This window comes from Streptopelia decaocto (assembly GCF_964273445.1).
Source record: "Streptopelia decaocto genome assembly, chromosome: 4".
NCBI lineage: Eukaryota > Metazoa > Chordata > Aves > Columbiformes > Columbidae > Streptopelia > Streptopelia decaocto.
Window position 1 is genome coordinate 54,616,524 of NC_138658.1, and position 24,182 is coordinate 54,640,705.

The window sequence follows — 24,182 nt, forward strand, 5'->3', positions numbered from 1 at the left end:
ATTAGATTAAAAACCTTTTACATTTAAAGTAACAAGACTTTAAACTTTTTATTATATTTGATGTGGAGCTTTTAAAAAAGACACGTTATCTCTGTTCGCAATTGTTTTCATAAGGTATGGAACAAAAAATGAGAAATGACAGGAAGGTCTTTGCAGTTGCTTCCTCTCAGCCTGTGTACCTCTGCGATACTACAGTGCTTAGTTTGTTACGTTACATTCTTACAGGTGACTATGATCTGTAAAGAGCGCTAGAAATGAGTTTTGCTGGATCAAAAGTGTGAAGGATGCTCAAAGCAAGTTGCTGTGGCTAGCTGAGATGTAGATATCAGTGTAGCATCCTGTTTGCAGGTGGTTTGTTCTTTCTTGCAGCGTTCCTAGCTGCATCGCGCAAGGCCTGTTTTGTGGTCCGTATTTGAATTTTAGAGGTTTATATACAGCTGTGTGGCTATTGAGAACAACAACAAAAAATCCCTGTGGACCATAATTTTCAAAGATAATTGAGACACTGCAGATTGTGAAGCTTCTGGATATTGAACACATTTTCTGATTCTCATTTTCAGGGATTGTTCCTTTTTTTCTTCTACATAACAAAATAACCTGAGAGTAATATATTATAGTACTTGTTCCTTATTTCCCCCTGCCCCCTTTTAGTTGACTCTCTAATGCTTTCAGTAACAACTTCAGGTTACATTGAAGTTAAAACTGAATGCAAATATCACTGTATCAGTAAACTTTGATGCCAGAAAATATAAGGATAGAAGATGGTAATTTTGTGTAATACTTAGTTTTTATTAGATAATATGTGCATATATTGAAAGACAAGAGGATTGCTTTAATAAAGTTTGAGAAATTCTCTTGTAACTCAACTGACAGAGAAGTCCTCAAAAGAAATGTGAAAAGGTTTTTTCCAGACTTTTTTTTTTTTTTACATGGGTAATCTGTTATTTTTCCCTAATTCAGACACTTAATTTTTTTTTTTTTTTAGTAGAGCATTATGCCAAAATTCAGATCCTATCTCATACTGCTGTAGCAAAACAGATGAGAGAGCTGCTTTTTATCTTTCAATGAAATCTGATTTTACTTGTAAAGAGCACAGAGCACATGTGCAATGTATTTTTGAAACATGGTAAGGATTAAAGCATTTCTTTTATTTCTAAATCTCTTTATACAACCTCAGTTGGAAAGCATGCCATAGCATTCTTGGTAGCTCCTTGCCATTTTATTTCTGAACTGTCTCCCTGTTTTTCACAGTCACAGAAACCTCAGAAACCTGGACAAAATTGGTACCTTACATGATTCCTGAAGCATGTGTGTGTCTGTACAGCTCGGAGTGGGGCTCTCCAGCCTCATGGGGAGATGCAGAAGGGGGAGATGTGCACAAAATGTGTGAGAGGAAGGCAGGGGAAAAAGGCGTTGGATAAATTTATAAGTGTGTTCTTGTTGCGTGGGTGTTTTTTGGTTTGTGGTGTGTGTGGTTTTTTGGTTGGTTGGTTGTGGGGTGGTTTTATTGTGTTTTGGTTTGTGTGGTGGTCCCTCCCAGCCCCAAATGAATTGAGCTTCTATTTACCGCGTACTGGTACAAATTGACGTGGGTTAAAAAGTGTCTTCTTATGAGAAGAGAGGAGGACGTATGATCTGCTCTGGTTTGGTAATGCAGAAAGTGCCTACTGGGTTGAAACGTGAAACTGTCTCTCCTAAGGAATTAAGTTTCCTGGATGTGTAGTGGATGTTGAGTACTCTCACCCATGCCCCAGATGTAGTGTGAAGTGCAAATCAATTTGTATCCATTAAACTAGAGTTTCTGTGGATGTTAGGCCTGTTCTTTCCTTTTTCCTGCTAAGCATGTGACACTGCTGCTAATGAATAAACAAGAAAACAGAGTGGTTAAGCCTTGGCTATCTAATATTAGTGAACAACATGTAAGACTTGGCTAGATAAAGACTGATTTAGATTTACTGTTTTTCCTCAGTGTTTCGTGGTGTGCTGTATTTTTGAATTTTGTTTGAGGGAAGTTTGCACTTATGCTCAAAATACTCGCAGATGCTGGATGCAATTTCCATTTCTGTCTTGTTTTCTGTATCCTTGTTGTTTTTGGTTTTTTTTTTAAACTTTTTTCCTCTTCAGTTGTAGGTGGTGTGCAATGAGGTGCTGCTGGTGTGTTTACTCTTGCTGTAACTGGGTTGTCCCTCTAGCTCGGGATGCACCTTTTCTCCTCCCCTCCCCAGCAGCTGTGGCAGGGCCAGCCGGTCTCTGTGCTGCTGGTCAGCCTCGCGCTGCCTTCCTGGCAGGTTAACGTCACCTGTGAGGCAAAACTGGGAAAAGGATACGTAAGGCTGGAGCAAGATGAGGAAAAGGAAGCTGTTTAGGGAAGTAGGAGTCTGTTCCTCTAACTCCCTGAGAGAGGAATGAATCCAGGAGAGACCCCAGGGCGGTAGTGCTGCAAGTGTGAAGATGGTGTAAGCCTGTGAGGAGATGTACCAGTGAGGTCTGAAAGCTGTGCTGTTAGAGTAAGTGACCCCTTAGTTATCTGTGATGGGGGGATGAGTGGGTTGGTGGTATATTTTGCTAGAAAGTTTAGGTAAGAAGAGAGACCAAGTCACCTGTGACATGGATTGGCCTTAGTCCAGAGCCTGTTATGTGGGTAGTGCTTAGCCATCTGTTTCTGGAAATGCAGTCGAGTTTGATTCGTGTCTGTGTAAAGTCTTTGCAGGGTAGGCCTGTTACATCTTAAGTGAAAGAACTCTTAAATTAGAACTGTGCAACCCCTAGTGCTGTAGAGATGCAATGGCATCAGATTTAGCTGTCTTCCACAAGAGGATATTCTGACAGATATATTTCTCATATGAATGTAATTCACTTTATATGTGTAAACTCTCTTTCCCAGCTCCCCATTTCTCCTGTTAGCTGTTGTTTCCTCACCTGTTTTCAGTTACTCATCCCTGTGGTGTTTCCCTGGGCACGTGGGGGTGGGCAGGCGCTGTCACACTCGTGCTGTGCGGCTGTGTCCTTCTGGGAACGGTGGTCACGGGGACTAGAGAGTGTTTGCCTCCGTAAACCTCCCATAGCTGTTGGCGTGCAGCAAAAACAGCCATTGTGCTATTGCAAAAAAGCAACTGCATAACAACTAACAAACCTGGCAGTGACGGTGAAGGGGCAGGTACAGAGAGCAGGCAGCAACCAGAGTGTGGAAGACTTGGGAAGATGTGAGGAAGACTAACAAATAGTAGTGACAGTCAGGGCAGCAGCAGTTTAAGACAAATTATTGTTTCTTACTGTCCTAAAAAATTAGCCTCTGCTCCATGGACATCACTATATATCTAGCTAGATACTCACGCAATATAGCATGATTTTTGCATTGAATAAGATAGTAATGTTGAAATTACCATATGAAATTAACGAATGTTTAAGTACTTGCCTTCGGTATTTTGATTTACAGTCAAAATAATTATCCTTTAAATGCAGCAGTCTTAGGAGAATGTTAAATTAAAATACCTATAGAATTTCCTAAGTCTTCTTTTTCAAGGATTCTACCTACCTGTGTGCGTATATGCACACACAGGTATATGAATAGAGAGGCAGCAATGTCACTGTTCCGTTAGGAGGTTTTGCACAGACCAGCTGTAATATATATTTTCTGGCAGCAGAGGGAGCTATTAAAGCTTCTATTGATAATTTAACAAACTGGGAGTGTATGTGTGTGGGGAGGAATAATTACAAGCTCCAATTCAATGGGCGATGTGAGGTGCCTCACTGTTTCTCCACACAGGGCCTGGCAGTGCAGCTGCGGCCCCTGCCCTGCCCGTGGCCTGGAACTACCTGCCACACTTATTAAAAGGAACATAAACTTCTCCCTGAGCCAAATTTTTAATCAAAGCACTGGGGAAGAACAGGATCTGCGTGGCGTATGTCAAAACAATAGCAGCATGCGTCGACTGCTAATTAACGCTCATGCATGACTCTGGGAAAGTAATTCCCAGTCAGGGTGAAATATGTGTAGTATTTTGTAGTGCTTTTGATAATTTGTCTTGATTTTGATTAATGTTGGATCTTCAGTGCAGTTCTTTTTTTCAGATGCTAACTGGATTACTTTCATATGCAAGTCTGCATAAACAGGAGATTAATCATTAAAAAGTAACAATAACCAAAATCAGACAGCGGCATTGTTCTGGCAAAGTACACAGTATACTTGTTAGATTAACCCCTGCACTGCTTTTATCTACCAAACCAAAATTTGTGGGATTAAAAGTCTGTAATATTTCCTCAGTTCTGGATATGGATTGTTGAGAAACATGTGCCACTCTTGGCCACAGCAGAATCTCTTTGTGTAACACATATTGGAAATAAAGAAATTAGTGTGGGTCTTATTTTTTTTTTCTGAAAATTACATGAAAAATCAAACTGAGGAATGTCCCCGAGTTCTTGTGATATCATCTTGCTTCTGGAAGAGGTTCCCAAATGCGAACTAAAGGAAAGTAAAGCTTTATTTATATATCAACCTTTAGGCATGAGGTAGAAACAACCTACATTATTCATTCTTGGCCAGATCCATACAGTTTGTCCTCAAATGCTTAAAAAATACTTTAATCCCTTTTATACATTAATTTTGCTCAGTAGTTTTCTTGTATTTGTCACTTCCTTTCCTTTTGGATGTCTGGGTAAGTTACTTGCTATCACTTGTACATCTCCCAAGTACTGAGAGCAAGGGATAGCATGTGTGATCACAGAATATTGAAAATCTGGCTGTGCTTGAGGTTCAGGTGAGTAACTGAGGGTGTTGTCTTGCTCCTTTTTGCTTCTGCACCCTCATAAAAATCAAGCTACTCTCTGTCTCAGAGTAAATAGAAGGGAGATCAATAAGCAGACAAATTAAACTGCAGTCTTTATGTGACATGGTTTTATTGTGGGGTCAGTGCAGCACTTAAGTAGTCTGCAACCTGACATAATATTGGGATACTGTATTTCCTGAAAGACTCGTTTTTTCTACTTTGATACAGAAAAAAATGTTTTTCACTTGGTAATGTACAGTAATTGAATTATGAAGTACACCAAAAACCTGTTAAGTACTGTTTAGAATCATTTCCGTCAAGATTCAGAGCAGGAAATGCTATAACTTGCATAGTTTTGTTTGTGATGGTTGTGAGATGACTGCTTGGGATCTGTACTTCAGCAGTTGGATTAAAAACAAAACCAAGACAGCCATTGTCTTTCCTGCTTCATTGAGAGAATCCTGTTCTCTGAAACAAATTCTACAAGGCAATATTACTTTTCTCTGACTAGAGGAGGAAGTGGTGCAGGGTGGGGGAGTAAGTTTGTTTAATAAACTTCTGTTTTGAAGTTGTATTAAACCATGTTAACAAGATTAAAATGGTATTAAACAACAATAATAAAGTTGTGACTGCTTATGCTAAGGCATAAAATTGCTATAATCTGTTACAATCTCTCATAGAATCCAGGATGCACATTTAGCTTCTTCCAAAGTTTCAACAGCTCATTGTTTGAAATGGAAAAAGTCCCAAGGCAGGTGGGACAGAGTTTGCAGCTGTGATCAGTCAGTGGTAGCATCATTTGGAGATGCAGGCAGTGTTCCCTGTCTTCTGTTTATCCACCTACTTCAGTTCAAGGATTGCCTGATCTGAAGTTGAGAAAATGATTGCAAAGGTTCAAAATGAAGGAAAGTTTAAAACCAAATCTCCATGAGATGCCAAGTGAAATTGTTAACGGAGAAGGGAGTCCTGAGACCAAGATGTCTAGCTGTGTATGTGAATGCATGGAATTTGGAAAGCCTGGCCAGGGAAGGAGCTGAGGTGTTTCTGGTTTGATTTCATTATTAAGAAAAATTGTCTTTGCCAAGGGCAGTTTGTGTTAAAAAGACCAATGAAAAAGTCTTAAACCTGCTTCTAACAATTACTGTTAAACATTGTGTGATCTAGGTGTTCTAAAACCTAGAAGGACACAGTGTCTGAAACAATTCTGTTGATAAAACTTCCTCTAAAAATAAATTAGTTTTTAATGTAGACTGACTTTGATAAATTTACGTTCTTGTGTATTCAGCATGTTAAAGAAGTTCTAATATATTTAATTTTCAAGTGATGCTCTTGCACAGTTTAGATGTATTCCAATTTCCATCTACATACAAGGAGAGATATCGTAATTCAAGATAATCTATTAAGCTTTGTTATTTCAATGTAATTAAAATATGCAATAGACATTTGAATAAATGTATGCAATACCATATACACAGGCCTTAATAAATGTCAAGATATTGTATTCTTATTTAGCAAAACGTGATACATTGGCAAGGATCAATCTTTTGGAAAATTAAACCTCATTTGGGTAATTCAAATTACAAATACAATATACGGTTTAGATTATTTTTTTTATTATTAAGCCAGTGTTTCTTTTTTCATGATTTAAATGATAAAAAATGGTATTTTTAGATTACTTTAATCAAATCTGAAGTATCTTTTGGAAAATAATAGACTTTCGGGTTTAGATTTTTAATGGGAAGACTCCATAGCAACACTTGCCCAGCTGATTGCCTTTGTTCTTTAAAATAAAAAAATATATGAATTTTATTTATTTCCAGGTTCCTGCTTTCTTGTCAGGGTTTTGTTGGCTGAACTGAAGAAATCTACAGTATCAAATTTCAGGTTCTTTTGTTGCTCTGTAAACAAACTTCCCCCATAAGGTTTTGTCTAGGAAATAATTAATTTCCTTGAATTGGGTGGACTGGGCTGCCTTCCACGCCTGTTGCCATATCTGGAATCTCTGCGGTGATCTGAAAGGTTTTTCATAACCTAGTGGTGACCCGCTGCTAAATGAGAACTGCTAAGCTTACTCTTGCTCAATGTCTCTTTGCTTATATATGGAAAGCTTTAAGCTGTGTTACTAGCTTTAGAGAATAGCAAGTAAAACGTGAGCTTCCAAAATGTATAGTCTTTCATAGAAATACCAGGTGTTAACGTAGTTTCCCATCCTGTTGCTTGTTGTTTATTGCTACATGTGTCTTCACACTCACCTAAACAGAGTTAAATTAAGTATAGAAACATTAAAAATAGATATTTGCTGACCAGCTCCCTCATTAATTCCTTTTGTATCAGAGGAAAGTGGAAACATTTAAGCTCTGCTTCATAAGTGAACCCTCTGAGTATAGGAACCATAATTGATTGCTATCTGAAGCTATGGTGTTTGGGGTAAAGAAGAGACGTCTTAAAAGCTATGTAGTTTTGGAGGGAATTCTTAAAACATACACTATACTCTTGATTCCAGTAACAGTTTTTCCTGTGACTTTCCTGTTTTTCTCAAGATAATAAATTTTTCTCTCACAATTGTCTGAGCAAAAGGGATTGTTCAAGGTGGCAGTGTTTGTGTTCTGTTGCATCAGTATCTGAGGGAACTGAATAAGATTTGGTTCTCACATAATTATTTTAAAGCTGCTTTTTATGGAGGAAATTCTGTGTGGTATTTAAAAACAATCTCTGAAATAATTGACACTTTCACATTTATTGTGAAAAGTGTATGGCAGTCTGACATTCAGCTGTGACATGGCAGAGCTGGAGGGAAATAAACACATATATAAATATATATTTTAAAAATTATATATATATATATATATATGTATGTATATATGTATATGTGTGTATATATATATATGTGCTTTAAAAAACCCAAACTAAAACCACTACCACCAAAAACCAAACCACAAACCCAAACATACAGGATGCATTTACATAGTAGATAAGCTGAGTCTGAATGTTGGTGATACCTCATGAATTTATTTTATGGTAGTTTTCCATATCCTGCAAATTTGAGGTATGCATATGCTTTTTTTTTTTTTTCTTTTTGGTTAAGAAAAGCATTGAGCAGTTATTTCCAATGCAGTGGACACACTTACTTTACACTGTTTTTTGTCTTTCTTAGATTTTAAGACAATGAAAACTGGGCCTAGCAGAAATTCCATGTTTGTGGCCCAGCTGATCTCTTGCAGAGAAGTTATGTCTGGTGGCCGATGATTCTGGGCAGGTGCCTGTGGAAGGGACACCTGGTTTGGGTGTCCAGGGCACTGGTTGGGCTTGCCCAGGTGCTCTTCTCTGGTGTATATTAATTTTTGGGGAGCAAGATGAGAACTTACTGTAATTTCCACTTGAAGTTCAGGTTGGAGTTAGAAAAATCTAATTGAGTATATATTTAAAAATAGGATAAATTTCCTGCGGTGTTTGTTGCATTTCTTTCCTTTTTTTTTTTTTTTTTACGTAAATAATTTTTCATGGTTCGTGTCATGGTGCAGCAGGGGCTGGCGGCTCCCCGGGGCTGGGACGTGGGGACAGCAGGGCTGGGCCTTGCAGCTGAGGCCCGGCCTGGGCTGTGGACTTGCAGGTAGGCCCAGCTCAGCGGGGCCCCTGGCCAGGCTGGGTAGGGCCTGATGGCCCTGAGGGGCTGAAATGGGCTTCTGGGCCCTGGACAGGTCAGGGCAAGCCCATGGGGGTGGGCAGGGACAGTTGAGACCTTACAGTATACAAGCAGACACATGCTATGTCCTGTCATAACCATAACCAGGAATATACAATGTGCAAGGAGTCTTCTGCAGTCATTCAGTATTATAGTAATCTTGGATACACACATGTGTACATAAAACTTGTATGTGCTCATGAAAATGTTTAGAATAGCCTGCTAAAGTAGGAAAGTGGTAGAGAAGTCGACAGTACTATGATACTTTAACAACATATAAAGCTTTTTTATTTTATAGATACAATGTGGTGACTTTCTTCTGTAACTGAATATAGTTTCCTTGAAGCTGAGACTTCAGGGTTTTTTTAATTGCTCCTGGGGATATCATTAATGTTTTGAGAAGCTGAAATCTTGATTTGGGCTTGCAGTATTTGGAGGAAAAGAGGGAATCTGCATGTATGCAGAAATAACCTTAGTACCTGCACACTATGTAGAGCCCACTTTTAATATTCTGATCCTTATGCATGTTAATGGATAGACTAGCATTCAGCGTATACTGTTGGCAAATACATAGTTGGTGCTTTTTGTAAATCTTATAGTACTTCTTTTATGCAACTGTTATGTAATCAGAAAATACATAAAGCACAAAAGTCACCAGATGATTTTTCATATGATTAAAAAAAATTTATTAAGAGTTTATAACAGACTCAGAAACCACAACATTTCACTGTAAAATGTCAAGCACTTTCTATTTCAGTTGTTAAGATCCCACATTGGATGAAATAGCAGCACCAAGTTGGTCTGTATCTCCTTTGCTTCCCACAAGAAAAGTTATAACATACTGGTCTGAAGATGAGAAAAAGGGTAAACACTGCAGGAATGCAGCTCTGATATTTTCAGATTTTACACATAATTCAATTTGAAAGCTCAGTCACTTTCCTGCCGTAAATTTAAGGATTGCAGCAGAGCCAGGGATGGGACCACACTGGCTTTCACTGTTTGTATATAAACAAAACACGTCTTGCTGGGGAAGTTTGAGACACAACCTGTTTGCAAACTGTATTGTTAAGGCAAGTGATGTGTGCCTGGAAAACTTAGCAGAGTTGATAGGTCTCATGCTTTAGTTTACAATGGTTTTAATCTATCCAAACTGCTAGGACTGCGTCTTGATCCCTCTTAGTACCTTGGATAGTGTGTGTGTGACTCTTAAGTGAGCTACTTCAGCTCATCAAACCAACAGAAAGTTGCCCACTCTCTTGGATTTGGCTAGGCTTCTGCTGTTTTAATGAACTGAAGCGGGTCACTGGGGGTATCAAAGTGCAGGGGAGGTGTAAGGGAGGAGATGAGGTTACCATCCTAACACCAGCTGCACATGCATGAATTTAGGCTTAAGCTGGAACAGAACTGTAACTGCAGTGAAGTGCAAGCCAAGCTGCCTTCATTGGATCATAGAACTTTGGGTCAGGTTTTGTTGTTGTGCTAACATAGGAATCTGTGGTTTCTACCTCCATGGCTTCTATAGTTCCATTTTAAATAATGGATGTTTTCTGAACCTGGAACATGCAGTGCGCACAGACCCTCCTGAGGGTCAAAACCAAAGGAAATGTTTGCATGAATCCAGGTGAGGTGAGTATTTGGCAGAATATCCTGTGTGGAAGAAATGATGCTATGGCCTCCTGGTTGGCCCCATACAGAAGAGTGTTAGTATTGTCATTAGCCAAGGGAGCACTTCCTTACCTAGGGCAGCAGAAATTACAAAGGCTGTATAAAACAACTGAAGGGACATAGGCTTAGTCCCAACTCCTTTTATATATGCTGTTCATGACAGCTGTCCACATGTGCTTATATAGATCCAAAAATAAAATCTGGATCTTACCCAGTGTATTACAAAGAAGCCTTCATCTAGTACTCGTCATCATCTTCGACGTTTTCCCCTGCGGTTGCAGCTTCCAGTGCAGCCAGAGCTGCTGCTACTTCCGCATCTTCCTCCTCAATTTCTCCATTGATGTCTTTGTGTTTGGGGTGTGTGGGTGCCTCTCCTGCTTTGGTAATGGTCATGGCAGGAATACCAGCAGAAATGCCCTCACTCAGACTTGCGGAGTCAGTTTTAGAAGGTTCAATACTGTTCTTCTTCATAGGCGAAGGTGGGATGACACAAAGGTCATGGCCCTGTATTTCTGAAGGCCCAGTATTTTGGTCTGATTGTACACAGTTGACTGAAAAGCTATCTTTTTCAACAAAGTTCCTGGTTTGATTGCCATTCTGGGGATAATCAATAGCAGGCAGTTGTATGGCATTGTTTTGTTTCTTCAATATTGCACTTCCTTTGAGAAAGATTCTGTTGTCTGCAGACTGCAAGTTCCCATCTTTAATACTGTTTGGCTCGTTGCAGGCTGCCTTCCTCTGGCTGCCTGCCGCTAGGTCAAGTTCTTGGCCAGACCTATTTAATTGGGTGTAAAAGTCTGTACTGCTGGTTGAAGGAGACTCTGCTGACTGGCTGGAGGGTCCCTGTTCATTGGCATCTTTCACTGGGTTTGTGTCGAGATTGAGCATGGGGTGCACTCCAGTGCAGGAGTTGCCACCATTGACTGCAACATCAGGCTTTGCAACACACTTCACAAGGCCATCCTCTTGAAAATCATTGCCTCCGTGGTTCCAGAGAGTTGCTTTCGTGCTACTTACCTGGGGTTTATTTTCTGTTCTGTTTAACTCATCCTTCTGGAGTTCATTTTTGTGTTCTTGAATTTCACTGTTCTCTTTGAATTTGGATTTATTGCTGCCTTGCTCATTGTGCTTGTAGCTGGTCACTTCACGAACGTGTCCAGGTGATTGTACTTCTTCTGGATCAAAAATATAGCTGGAGTGAGGAAAATTTGTAGATGAAATGTTTGTTATGCTGTTAATCAATATAATTAGAAAAAGGATTAAGCTTAGTTTTTAAGCTGGAAATCTTGAGGAACTGGTGTCACTAAGCTTTACCTCCGGTCCCGAGGATGAGCTAAACTGAATGGAAATGCTGAACTGTGCTGTCTGCTGGGACTGACTGTAGCTAACCCCTGTACTGAGATTCACCGGGAACATAAGAGGGGGGTATCAGAGAACATTGTGCTGGTTCTTGCATGTTTCCAGCTTTATTTTTTATTTTCTCTGTGGGGTAGATGAGCCAATGAGTAGTCATCACATATATCGTTAATTAATATATTCTCATGTAGTGGCTAAAATATCACTTTTTTTACTGGTCTTCTTCCTTTCAAGTTTTATCTTTTTGTACTTTCAAAAATTTTTGTCCCCCCCTTTTTCCTTTCTTATTTAGCTTTTCCTCTCCTTAACTTTTCCTTGATTTATTTCTTCCAGAACCTCTCTCTTTATCTCCCCTCTTTCTCCCATAGCACCAATTTTCTTTTCCACTTCTTACCTGTTCTGAAGATGTGGCCAAGGGGAGGAGTTGCCATCAAGTGGGGCTGAAGTGTTGTCTTTCTAAAACTAGAAAGTCTCTCTGGGGAGACTTCATGTGGCAATCGTTCCCATAACTAACTACATTTTAAAGTTATGATGGAGGCAAGGATCTGTAGTTCATTGTCATTGCTTAGGAGAGAGGGAGGGTCTGACCAAGTTTGTGGTCCTTGTTCTACTGAGCTGCAAGAAGTTCATGTTACATAAATGAGAAAAAGTTTTGCTAAAAGGTGAATTTTCAATACTGCACTTTTTTTTTTTTTTTTTTTTGTGGGATAGAAATTCTAGAAATGGACCTCAACTACAGTAAATCAAAAGGACATTCACAGCAAATCAGTATGCCTATGTTGTGGCATGATTTTAAAGATACTGTAAACTTTGGGAAAACTCCAACCTTGTAAATAGGCTTTATTTAAGCAACAGGTGTAGTGGGGCACAAACACATGTTTTAATACACTTGTTTTATTCAGTCTAAGCAACTTTCGTTCTGTTGTACCTTTGTATCATTTTGCAGCACCTGCACCCCATCTGGATTTTCTTTAATCTGAAAAGAGAGAGAGGAGAGGCAAGGGAGAGGGAAAGTGAGTGAAGCATTATGAAATTAATGTATGGGCAATTGCGTTGAAAATGATGTTGATGTTTAGAAGAGTTTCATTAGCTAAAAAGGAAGACGTCTACACAAGAATGGATGCAGTACAGTTCAAGCTCTTTCTAGGTTGCGGTTTTGCAGTGACAGTGGCCTTTAGTTGGGGAGAAATCTGGGGAAGAATTTAACATTTCTTAAGTAGATAGTGGTGTTCTCTCAGACTATTTTCCTAAGCAATTTTATTATTTGGAGACTCCCAAGTCAGACAGTAGTGGTTCGCTGGTGTTTTGGTTTTGTATGTGTGTGTGTGTTGCACTTTTTTTTTAAAAATATTTTTTATTTGGCAGCTATTGATGGACTTCTCTTCCATGAATTTGTCCAGTTGTTTTCTGAACTCTGTTAAACTGTTTGCATCCACAGCACCCATTACTTAGGAGTTTCACAGCCCAGCTTTGCCTGTGTGAAGAAGCACCTGCTTTTGTTTGGCTTGAACCTGATTCTTAATAGCGTATTTTATGCCTTCTAGTTCTTGTATTATAAGAAGTGATGAGCATCGTGTCTTCTTGTCACTATAGTACAGGTCCTGTACTGCCCCTTCTGTTATCATATCCAGTCTGAAGAATCCTCATATTTTAAAATGTTACCTATACTGACATTTTTTTATGCCTATAGATTGTCCTGTGGTGCTTGTCTGGGCCTTTTACATTTCAACTTCCTTCTTAGATGAGATGTGGGAACCACAACTGCAGAGTTTTCAAGCTGTGGGGAACCACAGATTTATTCTTTCCTAATAACTCCTGTCTCCACTCCGTTGGCTCTGTGACAGCTACTGAGCACTGAGGTGACATTTTTGTGGAACTATCTCTTAGTTAGACACAGACATATTGCTGGGATTGGCACTTTATTGTATGTAGTGCTGCACTTGCTTTTTACTGTGGTAAATTTTTCAGAGTTTGACTAGAGCTAGCAGGGTGTTTGTGTTTTGCTACATCTCTGTGTATTGCAAAATTTCAGTGTATATGTATCATTGCCTGACCCAGTGAAATGCTAAGAGCTATTTCATGGTTCATGGGCCAAAGTCTTTTATTATGGGAATAAATAGTTTGCTAATTTGGACCCTTGAGAACTTTTATGTTCTGAACCTAAACTGAAGACGTGGATCTGAACATCCCAAAATCCTAGAAAAAAACATTATCTATGGATTGGGGCTATATTATTTCAAGTTAATCAAGTCAGGACAGGTTGTTAATATGTTTTTTCCATCATTATTCAGGCTGCTTCTTTTTGTCTTGATGTTCTACAACCTCACATACTTTTGCCATTGCCTAAGGACAGCAGCTTGCTTCCCGTAAAACAAATTGATCATACAAAGTCTGGGTGTTTTCTAGAGTGATTTATTCACAAAACAACAAGGAAGGAAAGTAGTATTGATTTATTCTTACCAGGCATGGCTTGAGTTGTGCACCAGTGATAATGCTAGCAGAAATTACAATCACAATTCTCTGCTGTATGGGCTTATTGTCTGACTTTTTTTCCCCTGAAGTCTGACTTCCTCTGGTGTTAGTGCTGAACAAAATGCCTGATGTCAAGCCCCTCATTCCTGGAGCCTCTAAGGTCTTACAGCCATTCATCAGCTGGTTTTAGCTCAGCTGTAGCTGCTCCTAGCTAGGTTTTTTGTCTTCATCTGCACGTGAACTGTTTTGGAGCAGAAACTGCTGCAGCTGCTTTGCCTCCCCTGTCTTGGTGCTGCTTCTCTCTCTCTCCTTCTCCCTTAAATGCATTCTTCCTTCCACATTTCTGCTGATCTCATGCTGCGTGTCATTGTCCCCCATCCCTCAACAACGTCAGAGCAGGAATTCTGATACTGGGCTTTTCATCTGAAGAGGATGCAGTAACTGGTGAGGTGGTCATGTATACAGACTCCTTATGTGCAGTTGCTCTACAGTGCAAAGGCATTTGTACAGGTTTGACTGGATATGGGGCTTATTTGTGGTGCCTGCAAAGCCATCTTTTCCCACCAAAGAGGAATTCTTAATACAATTTGCTTTCATCGTGTTAAAAGCTGAAGTAGCTATAGCCCTTCTTTAGGTTAAGACTGATTTCAAGCTAATTCAGTTGAACTAAGCCCTGTATGGACATGTTTTGGTTTGACTGACATCTTTAGATTTATCTTAAACTGGCTTCTAAACTGAAAGAACAAAAACTGCATTAAGTTGGCCATCTGTTGATAGACTCAACCTTCAAAGTTCAGTGGTTGGCAGGTTATCATGTGTTAGATAAGTGACCGTGTGTTTTCTGTTCATGGGAAAGGCAATGTAGCTTGGCTTATGTTAAGCCTCTTTCTGTACATACCCTTACCATCTCTCATGCTTGCCATGGGTAAGAGCATGCAAATATTATTTCAGCTCTGCTAAATCACGATAACTCCAAGAGCTGCCAGTTGCCATGTGAGCCCACTGAAATGCCCACACAGCCTTTGGCTTGGCTTTTAAGTTTATCAGCTTGGTGAAACCAGTCCTGGTTTGTGTGGAGACCAGTTCTGAGAACAGATACTGTGACTAACTGGGTGTGGGCACTTCAGCTCAGGCTGCTTCTGTTTAATCTTCTCTGACAATTTTTCTACTCAGTGCTTTTATTTATAACTCTTTGTGATTTTTAAAATGTCTTGTTCAGAAGTTTTAACCGCTGAGAGGTGCTAATTGTTGTCCTTTGTTCTGTTGTAAAGATGCTTGTGATCATCATAGGTAATTATAAATGGAAATTACTGTTGTTTTCATAGGAAGCACTTTCCTGTTTGGTGGGGGTTTTGTTTGTTTGTGGTTTTGTTGTTTGTTTGTTTCGTGTGGTTTTTTGTGGTTTGTTTGTTTGTTTTTGTTTATTACAGTTACTGTTTGAATTATCTCTGCAGCTACTGCATTATGCTTTTCCACTGATTAGTTACAACTGGATCTGTCCTCAGGCATGAATAAACTATTACATATGGAAAATACTTTATGTTGTATTACCTTATAAATTATTTTGCATTCCTGAAATAGGAATATGGTTTTACAATGTCACTGTCTGAACACTGTTTTTGTTGGGTATTTTTGTGTGTGGTTTCGTTTGTTTGTTTTCCTTGCCCTTTTCTTCCATATTTATAATAATGGTTCAAGTCAAGTTGGCAAATAAGTCTGAGGAACAAATTGCTTTTGTAGCATGAAAAGGCATGCTTTAATCCTACCTATCTTTAGGTGCCTTGCTCTAAAGACCTGAGTATTGTGTGATGTTCGTAGTTCCATTAACGGATAAGTAGTTTTAATAAGCTCTTGTCTGGAGCAGTTTGAATCAGGCAAATGCTAAAGACTTGCAGTAAAAAAGGCTTAGAGAGCTCAAGCAATGGATAACAGTATGTTATCTGATACTGAGTTTAGAAACATTGCATCCTTTTATGTTCAAACTTTTTTTGCCTTTTTATTAAACATTTATTCTGCTAGATATTCTGTGCTGCTAAATTGAATAGGAAGTTTCAGATGAACATGATATGAAGTGGAATTCTCCCTTGTGGAACACTTTTGGGGCTGCTTTCCTCCCACAAAACTCTGCCTGTCCAAAGCAGCAGTAAAATGTTTGACCATCACATTTAGTTCTGCAGAATTCAGTTCAAACTGCCATTAATCTTAGACATCATTCTTTCTCAGTCATGAAATTCCTGAAGGCCTGTAAATTTTTGTCGCTGGTTATTATGCAGTCACTTAATCCTGAACACTAACACATCATCTGGCATTAAAGCTCTACTAAAATGTTAAGTACAGAATACTTGGAGCATTTACAGGACAGAGATAGAGCTGTTTAGGTGAGAGGAATGAGGGAGGCCTAGAAATAACTTTTTTTTTACCCTGCTTGATTTTGAACTTTCACTCTATAGCTTTGAGCAGCAGCTGAGTAGTGTGGCCAGCAGGACTAGGGAAGTCCCCCTGTACTTGGCACTGGTGAGACCCCATCTCAAACACTGTGTTCAGTTTTGGGCCCCTCACTACAAGAAAGACATTGAGGTGCTGGAGAGAGTTCAGAGAAGGGGAACAAAGGTGGTGAGGGGGTCTAGAGGCAAGGGAGCTGGGGCTGTTCATCCTGGAGAAAAGGAGGCTGAGGGGAGACCTTGTTGCTGTCTACAACTACCTGAAAGGAGGTTGTAGCATGGAGGGTGTTGGTCTCTTCTCCCAAGTAACAAGTGATAAGATGAGAGGAAATGGCCTCAGGTTACACCAGGGGAGGTTCAGATTGGATATTAGGAAAAATTTATTCACTGAAAATGTTGTCAAGCACTGGAACAGGCTGCCCAGGGGAGTGGTGAAGTCACCATCTCTGGGAGGTGTTTAAAAGACATGTAGATGTGGCACTTAGGAATATGGCTTAGTGGTGGACCTGGCAGTGCTAGATTAGTGTTTGGACTCGATCTTAAAGGTCTTTTCCAATGTAAATGATTCTTTGATTTGGTTCTATGACTCTTCTAGTGTGTCACTGAGGTTGAACTTATAGCAGTTTCTACAAAAGAATCAGATTCTTGCAGCATGAGAGAGCAGGATGATAGCCTTGTGGTTTGCCTATTCAGGGTCAGTGCTTGCTTCAGTTGAAGTCATGATAATTCGGTGAAAGAGATGGAAGAGGCCCAACTCTGTGTGCGCTTTCCTTGGCCACCCCAGCAGGCCTTTAGTTGACCATGCAAAAGATTGTCTAGATATAATGTCCTTGCAATGTATTCAATGAGTGTTCACAGAGACACCAGGAAGACCTGCTGTCATGAAGGAGAGTGACTTTCTTCCTTTAAAAGAAAATCATACAGAAAAACAACTATTTTAAAACCAGCAGGAAGAAAAAAATGCTACTATTGTTTAAAAGGAGGTAGTAATTAGACTTAGTTTGATGAGAGCAGAACACCAATCCTATTAATAAAGCGAATGCTGAAAAAGTGGAGACTGTTAAATATTTTTATGGTGGCACCTGCTAAGAGAATGAAATGGTACTTTTCTTAAATTGTGAGACCTTGCTGAGGATAACAACAATATGGTCTGACTCCAAAAATGTAACCTTGCATTACAAACTATAATGTGCTTTAAGAGAAGTCTGCTTTGCTTTATCAGACTTGAGAAACACAACATATCTGATTTTAAATGATGTAATAACATAGCTTCTGTTGTGTCTTTAAACTGTAGCTGTGTTATGAATAAACAAAAGTCAAATAAAGATAGTGTCATGAAAAGGGAAGGGCAAACATTTTTGAGAAATAAAAATGGCTTGACAGCTTTTCTTGATATTTTTGGAAGTTTACATAGAAACAGGAAAAGGTCAATCTTATTTTTGCACATGATGTGTTTTTAATTGTCTTTTTTTTTTAACCCCTCCAGAAGCAGAGGCAGAAAAGTGAGGAAAGAGCATATTAAAATACTCTTCTAGTAGGTCTCAAACTGATCAACTCTGGGTTGGTGACTTTTGATCTGGGTCATTCCTTTTATAAACCAGTTGGGGTTTTTTGTTTGTTTGGGTTTTTCTTCCCCCTCACCCTTATGCTTTATGAGCTTCTGCTGTTTCTTCAGCTTTTCTCTCTTCTCCATCCTTTTCTACTCTAGATTACTAAGTAAGGAGTTTTTTTCCTATGTGTGTATTGTCTGGGCTGCTGCACATGAATGATGCATCTCCCAGGGGCTTGGGGCACCTCTTTCTGCTCACTTTTTTCCAGTAAAGACACCTTTCTGACTAGACCCTGCCAGTGTCTTCAACATCTTCCCTGTTGTGTTTTACATTCCTCAGTGGAACCTGTCCATGCTCTGGGTACTGGTCTCTTTGTGAAGGGCACATCACTCATCAAAATTAAGCCTGGGTGTCTCACTCCTAAAACAACAAACACAATTTACTTAGTGGTGTGGTTTTATTTTTTTTTGCTAGGGAGGTCTCATATAGGTGCCAAATGCTATACTAGCTAGGAGAACTATTCAGAGCAGCAAGTGTGGGAAAGTGTCTGCAGAAGAATACTGTACAGAGGGAATATAAAGAGTTTGAGTTGAGAATAACCTTAGAGAGCTCCAGCACTTGGGAAGCCTCTCCTAGCAGGAGGTGTGGCTTGCCTTCTGTGCTGAGTAGGCATTCACACCTCTCAGAAGATTTCAGAGGTTGTCCTTGGCATGTGCGAGGTCTGAGAAGGGGTCAGGTGTGTCTAGTTTGGAGGAGGAAAGTGCAATGTGTTACTGAGGGATGGAGGCAGAAGAACAATTGATCTGAATGACACATAATAGAAAAGAAGCACGGAAAGACTGTGGGACAGATGGTAGAGCTGAGAAGAACTATATTTAGAAATTTAGAAAGCTAGTAAACAAACAGAAAAAATGACCAGCCTGTGGTAGAGGGAGAGAGAAGATAACAGGGAAAAGTTTGTAAAGGAACAAAGAGCAGGGACGTAACTTCATTAACCACACACTGTGTGGGCTGATCACTACTTTGGGGTAAATATCATCTGTAAGAACTGTCTTGCTTTGCTTAAAATATAGACAACTCTGCAAATTCTGTGGTTTTTCATGACCTTAATCACTATTCTGAAGCCAGAAGACCTCAAACGAGAGAGGAAAAAAAAATCCAAACCACCTGTTCTGGGCCCAGAATCCTTTCCTGCTAATGCTCTGTGGAGACTTATACCACTGATGAAACCTTTGGAGCTGACAGTCCTCTGAAAACAAATTACTTTCTCACAAAGCTCCAGATCAGCTCTACTCTTGTACCTGAAAATAAAGCCCAATTTGACTGTATCAGTCACATTTGTCATATAGGTGACTGCCAAAAAATCATGAAAAATAAAAACATGTAGAATGTCTCATCTTTTTCAGTGAGTGTCTAGAGCCTTTGGCAATTCTTGTCTTAGCGTAGTTGTTACAGAGGTGACAATTTAACTCTGCATTAAGACCAATGCTTAAAGCTGGACTGAAATCTGTCTACATTTTTTTTTTTCTGACTGATTCTTAGTCTGGAAATTTGCTTTAAAAGTGCTTCAGGGAACAACTGATTTGTCATATATAATCTAAAATAAGTGAACTAACCTGAAGAAATACCATCATATGCTCCCTTACAGGAAGCGGGTCCTACCTCATGGGTTCTTTTTGTCTGCTTTTTCTGTAGCTGAATTGACTTCAGTCTCTTTGTTCACACTTCCTTCAAGTGCAGCATGGAAGTCTTGTTTCCACGCATCTACCATTGTGCATCCAGCCCTGGTGAGAATACCTGGCTGCGTTGTCCTGCTGACAGAGTGTGACCTGCAGATGGACTCTGAGTCACCCTGTGGACCCTGCTGTCTGTGGTGCTCCGCGAGAAAAGGGAACTGTGCACGTGTTTTTCCTGGTGCAGCTTGATTTACCCTTCTGTTTTGAAGGAGGGAGGCTCTATATTTTGGAATAAGGAGTGTCAGTGTCTGCCAGAAAGAGCTTTATGCTGTTCTGCTGGTACAAGGTTATTGTCATGGTTATAATTGCCTGTCCTTCCCCTCGTTATTCCCCTCCCCCAAATGTGCTCTTCTTATTTGCTTTACAAACAAAGCTGGAGAGCTGCACAGATCTACCAGCCACTTTTAGTCTCCACTGAGGCCTTCTTTGCCCACTGAACGGTTTGCATTCATCTCTAGTACAGCTACCTGTGAAGATAAGAGAAGCTGACACAGAGGGACCCATCAAAGACGTGGATAAAACTTCTTCAGCCACAGTCTAATGCCAGTGATGACTGAGGCAGTCACCTTTTGCTGTTTGACTCCCATTGCCACTCTCTGCTTGTTCCTTTTAAAATGGGATCCCCTGTTTTTCACAGATAAATGTCATAATCGCAGGAAGGCAAATAATCCTCATGCTATCTTCAGCTTTTGAGAAGAACATTTATAATTCTTTTGGAAGATGATTCTTCCCTTTTTTTTTTCTCCCTGGCCAGGGTCAATTGAGCCCATATATTGTATGTTGTTCCAGGCAACGGCCTGATTCTTAAAATGCTTCTGTGACTGAAGTGTCAAAGTTTTGGGTGATATTACACACTGGCACTGTGTACAGACAGTGGCTGTTTGTTTCTGTGAGGGAAGAATTTGGTGTATTCTGTATGCTATTCAAGGCATGAAGTTTGGGGTTGGTTTTGTGTGTAGGAACTTAGTTTTTTCAAGAGAGAAAAGTGGCTTTAACGAGGGTAGGTATCAAAACCTAGAGATTCTCATGCCTCAGAAGCATGTGTTGCTCGTTATCTGGGAATTTATAGGACTTGCTCAGTTATGGCTTTGTAAACTTTGATGCTTTGTATTCTGACATAAAGCAGTTCTTTTGTTACTGAGGAAGTGGCTCTGATACCAAAACATGTTTTTCCTTCAGCAAGGTAATAGATGACAGGGTAACAGAATCTTTAAATGACAAAGGTATTCGAGTGCTCATAGCAAGGGGAAAAGCAAACTAATGGCACAAACAGAATTGTTTCCAATTAGGAGATTACAGAGCAAATCGATTTAATATCAAACACCCAAATAACAAACACTGTGCTTGCCAGATGAACCACCAATACAGCATTAGCTAATCAGCAAACGATGGCCTACTCACCAAATAATCAGTGGGAGTAATGTTATCATGAGTTTAACCTCTATCCTGCATGGTGTCATCTGAACATTTATGCATGTATTGTGTTTTTCCATGAAATTTGCAACAATAGTAATTGACAAAAATTTGCACTTGTGTTATTTGTCCCAGGATCACAACATTAGCAGTCAACACTAATTACTATGCACATTAAATAGTACAAACTGCATATTATATCTTTGGATTATTCATAACAGCATCCCAGGGAGAGTGCAGACTCCTAGCTGAGAGGTGTGTCTCCTGTGCAGGAGTCAATTATGTCCTCTAATTGTGGGTGTGTGCCATGGCATTTCTCAGTGCTGGGGAAGAGCATCCTACCAGCATGATATCCAGCTATGGTCTGATGAGAAGTGACTCTGACAGACAGGATGCTCAGAATAATGGAATTATCTGCTTACATATTCTCACTCAAAGAGATGAGAAACGGCCATATTTATCCAGATTCTACTGATATTAGAAAAAATATGTCCTATCTCGCATATGTGAGATACCAAGAAACCATAGCAGTGTAGTTGGCAATACCTGGCAGTCGTTACGTGCCGGTGTAAACACTTTACCTGAAATGGGGAGCATCTGAGTTGATTCAAATGCAACATCAGAACCTGCTCCCCTTTTTTTACAGCTGCTCTTTGCCCATGACCCCAGGCATCTAGCTAGGTTTTTATCAGATCCTGATGGTATTTCTGCTCCCACCTTCTTGCTTTTTCTTGCAGCTGTTTTGCATCACATGAGCAGGTGTCAGGGCAGGGAACCCTGAGTGTGGCCAGTTTGGCTGGAGGACACTTGCACTTGCTGTTTGCAGGTGTGCTGGTGGAAGGGGAAGGTAAGGAAAAGTGGATGCTATCAATTTTACAAAAAGTGTTTTGTTTTGAGTTGTAACTGTTGGTTATTGCCTAAGCTGATCTTCCCAAAAATGTAATAATATGCCTAGCTATGTTAAGTCCTGCTAGCTCCTCCTCAAAATGTCCTTCTTTCCAAACCAGTAAGGTCAGCCAGGTCTTCCACTTACCCCTACTGTACAGTACTGGTCAGTATATGAAGTCCCCTGTTTTATTCTCATCCTAGATTTCGGTTTCCACTCTGCCTTTTTTTTGTTTTTTTTTTAATTTTAGAAGCTCTTGTGCACCATGAATATTTTATTCACTGACTAATCTTTCTGGTAGTTCCAGGCTTTTTTGTAAACACCTCTGAGAAGGTATGCCAAGCTCGCAGGGGAGGTGGATCTTTTCGTGGCACCCTTATTACTGCTGTGCAGTGCCCTAGAGGGCACATGGACTACGACTTGGAGGTGATCTGAACGTGTCCTCTTTTTTTTTTTTTTTTTCCTCCCTGTTATGCTCTTTGCAATTGATTTTAAATATTTATAAGATATTTAAGAGGAAATGCATTCTCTCTGACTAGTTCCTCATTACTCACAGCACTAGGTCACAGAACATTTCCCTACCCCCATTATTTACCATACAAACTGTTTGTTTTATTTTTTGATGATTAAAAGGAAGAGTGGGCCAAAGGGTAAAAGTATCACAATCATTAGCCAGTTTGTACAAAGGAAAAACAAATATAGCTTGTAGCACAAACCCACTCATTTCCTTTTCAGCCAAGCTTATTCCCTGCATCTGGTCTTCCCAAACTTATATAATGGTCTGGTGTTTAAGTTACTGACGTTTATATTTTCTGTCTCTTAAAGTTGCTAATCCTATGAAATAGTTTGTATTCTAGTTGGGCTTAAACACTCGAGTCATGTTTAGGTCCATATTGTGCAGAGGCAAACATGGACATGTGCTCCTTCACAAGGGATGTATAGCTTAAATGTGTGATGAGACAAAAATGGGTGTGATAAACAGACAGTCATGTACACATGACCAAAACAACCAGCAGAGCATCTATATTTGATTCAGTAGTCTGCCCAAGTGCAGAGATCTGTGTTTGGAAGCACAGCCAGAGCCTCAAAATAGCTACAGCTAGTTTTCATGTAAGGAAGAGGGACTGTATATTTCCTGGGAGGTTAAAGTGTCTTTTTGCAACCTTGTGCAACTTTGCACTTTGTAGCCTGGACTGTTGGTTTCCAGCGCTTGGCCTGAAAACTCTTGGTTCTATCCAATATATTTTAAAAACACTTAAAGCCCTAGAATCAGGGGCTGAGACAGTGCTGTCACAGTGCTACAGTTCACAGGACCCTTTGCTTGGACAAGCTCCCTTCCCAGTGGCTGGCTTCAGTGGCCTTCTGCACAGAATGCCACCAAGGATGTGACTTCAACATATGGGAGACATGGCTTTGAGGCTGAGGGTCAAACTGAACCAGGGCTCCTAGTTTATGAGGGAAGAATTCTCAAAATCTTTGAATACTATGTGAAATAATCACCACCTCCCCTGTAGTTTTTACTGGGAGCTGCTATGGCTACTGTGTTTTAGTTTGAACATTGTGCTCTCAGTCTGTGTGAGATGTGGCCTTAAACGCACCTGCCAGGCTCTGGAGCCTCAGCAACACTCTGCAGTTTCAGGCCACAGGAAATCCGGGGTAGTCACCCCCGAGGGCAAGGGGTTCATAAGCTTTCAGCAGCCTTGGCTGGGTATCCAGCTGCCTGGCTTAGACACATGTGGATATTTGATTACAAATCTTTATTCCTAACTTGGACTCCCTGTTCTATCATGTATTTGGCTGGACAGATTTTCCTGATTCCTAATACAAATAGTCTGCTTATTTTACAATTCCCAGATGAGCTTATCAGGAGATATTTTGCTGAGACCTGTCAAGGTGGTAGGAGCCCTGGTACATCCATCAGAACAGCTTTAGTCAGCTAGACATCTGTGGGGAAATGCAGTGCCTGTGGACTTCCTGAGAGTGGTGTGGATTTTAGTTTTGGACCCAAGCACTTAAAAGTCACCCAAGTGTCACCAAGATGCTGAAAGTATTAGAGTGAACAGAATTAAAAACAGAGCTGGAATAAGAAATCCTTTAAAATGCCTTATTTCCTGACTCTACTTAAAAGGCTCTGTCCGGACAGGGTGATATACATGCATGTGATATACAGTAGATTGGCCTGGTCTTAGTGAAATTAAAGCTTGAATAGGGTCTG

General features: G+C 40.0%; 1 protein-coding gene across 3 annotated transcripts in view; it reads right to left on the minus strand.

Moving 5' to 3' along the window:
• Nucleotides 1–9,220: 9,220 nt before the first annotated feature.
• PGCKA1 (PDCD10 and GCKIII kinases associated 1) overlaps nt 9,221–24,182 on the minus strand; it is a 43,162-nt gene continuing 28,200 nt past the window's right edge. For 2 of the 3 annotated variants that reach the window (XM_082050288.1, XM_082050289.1), the window contains 2 exons: nt 12,398–12,445; nt 9,221–11,305 (listed from right to left, as the gene is read on the minus strand). In XM_082050288.1, coding sequence (XP_081906414.1) covers nt 10,351–11,305; nt 12,398–12,429 — 987 coding nt within the window. In that variant the 5' untranslated portion in view covers nt 12,430–12,445 and the 3' untranslated portion in view covers nt 9,221–10,350. Of the gene's footprint in view, nt 11,306–12,397; nt 12,625–24,182 lie in introns of those variants that run through there. The other variant, XM_082050287.1, reaches the window with a different exon arrangement.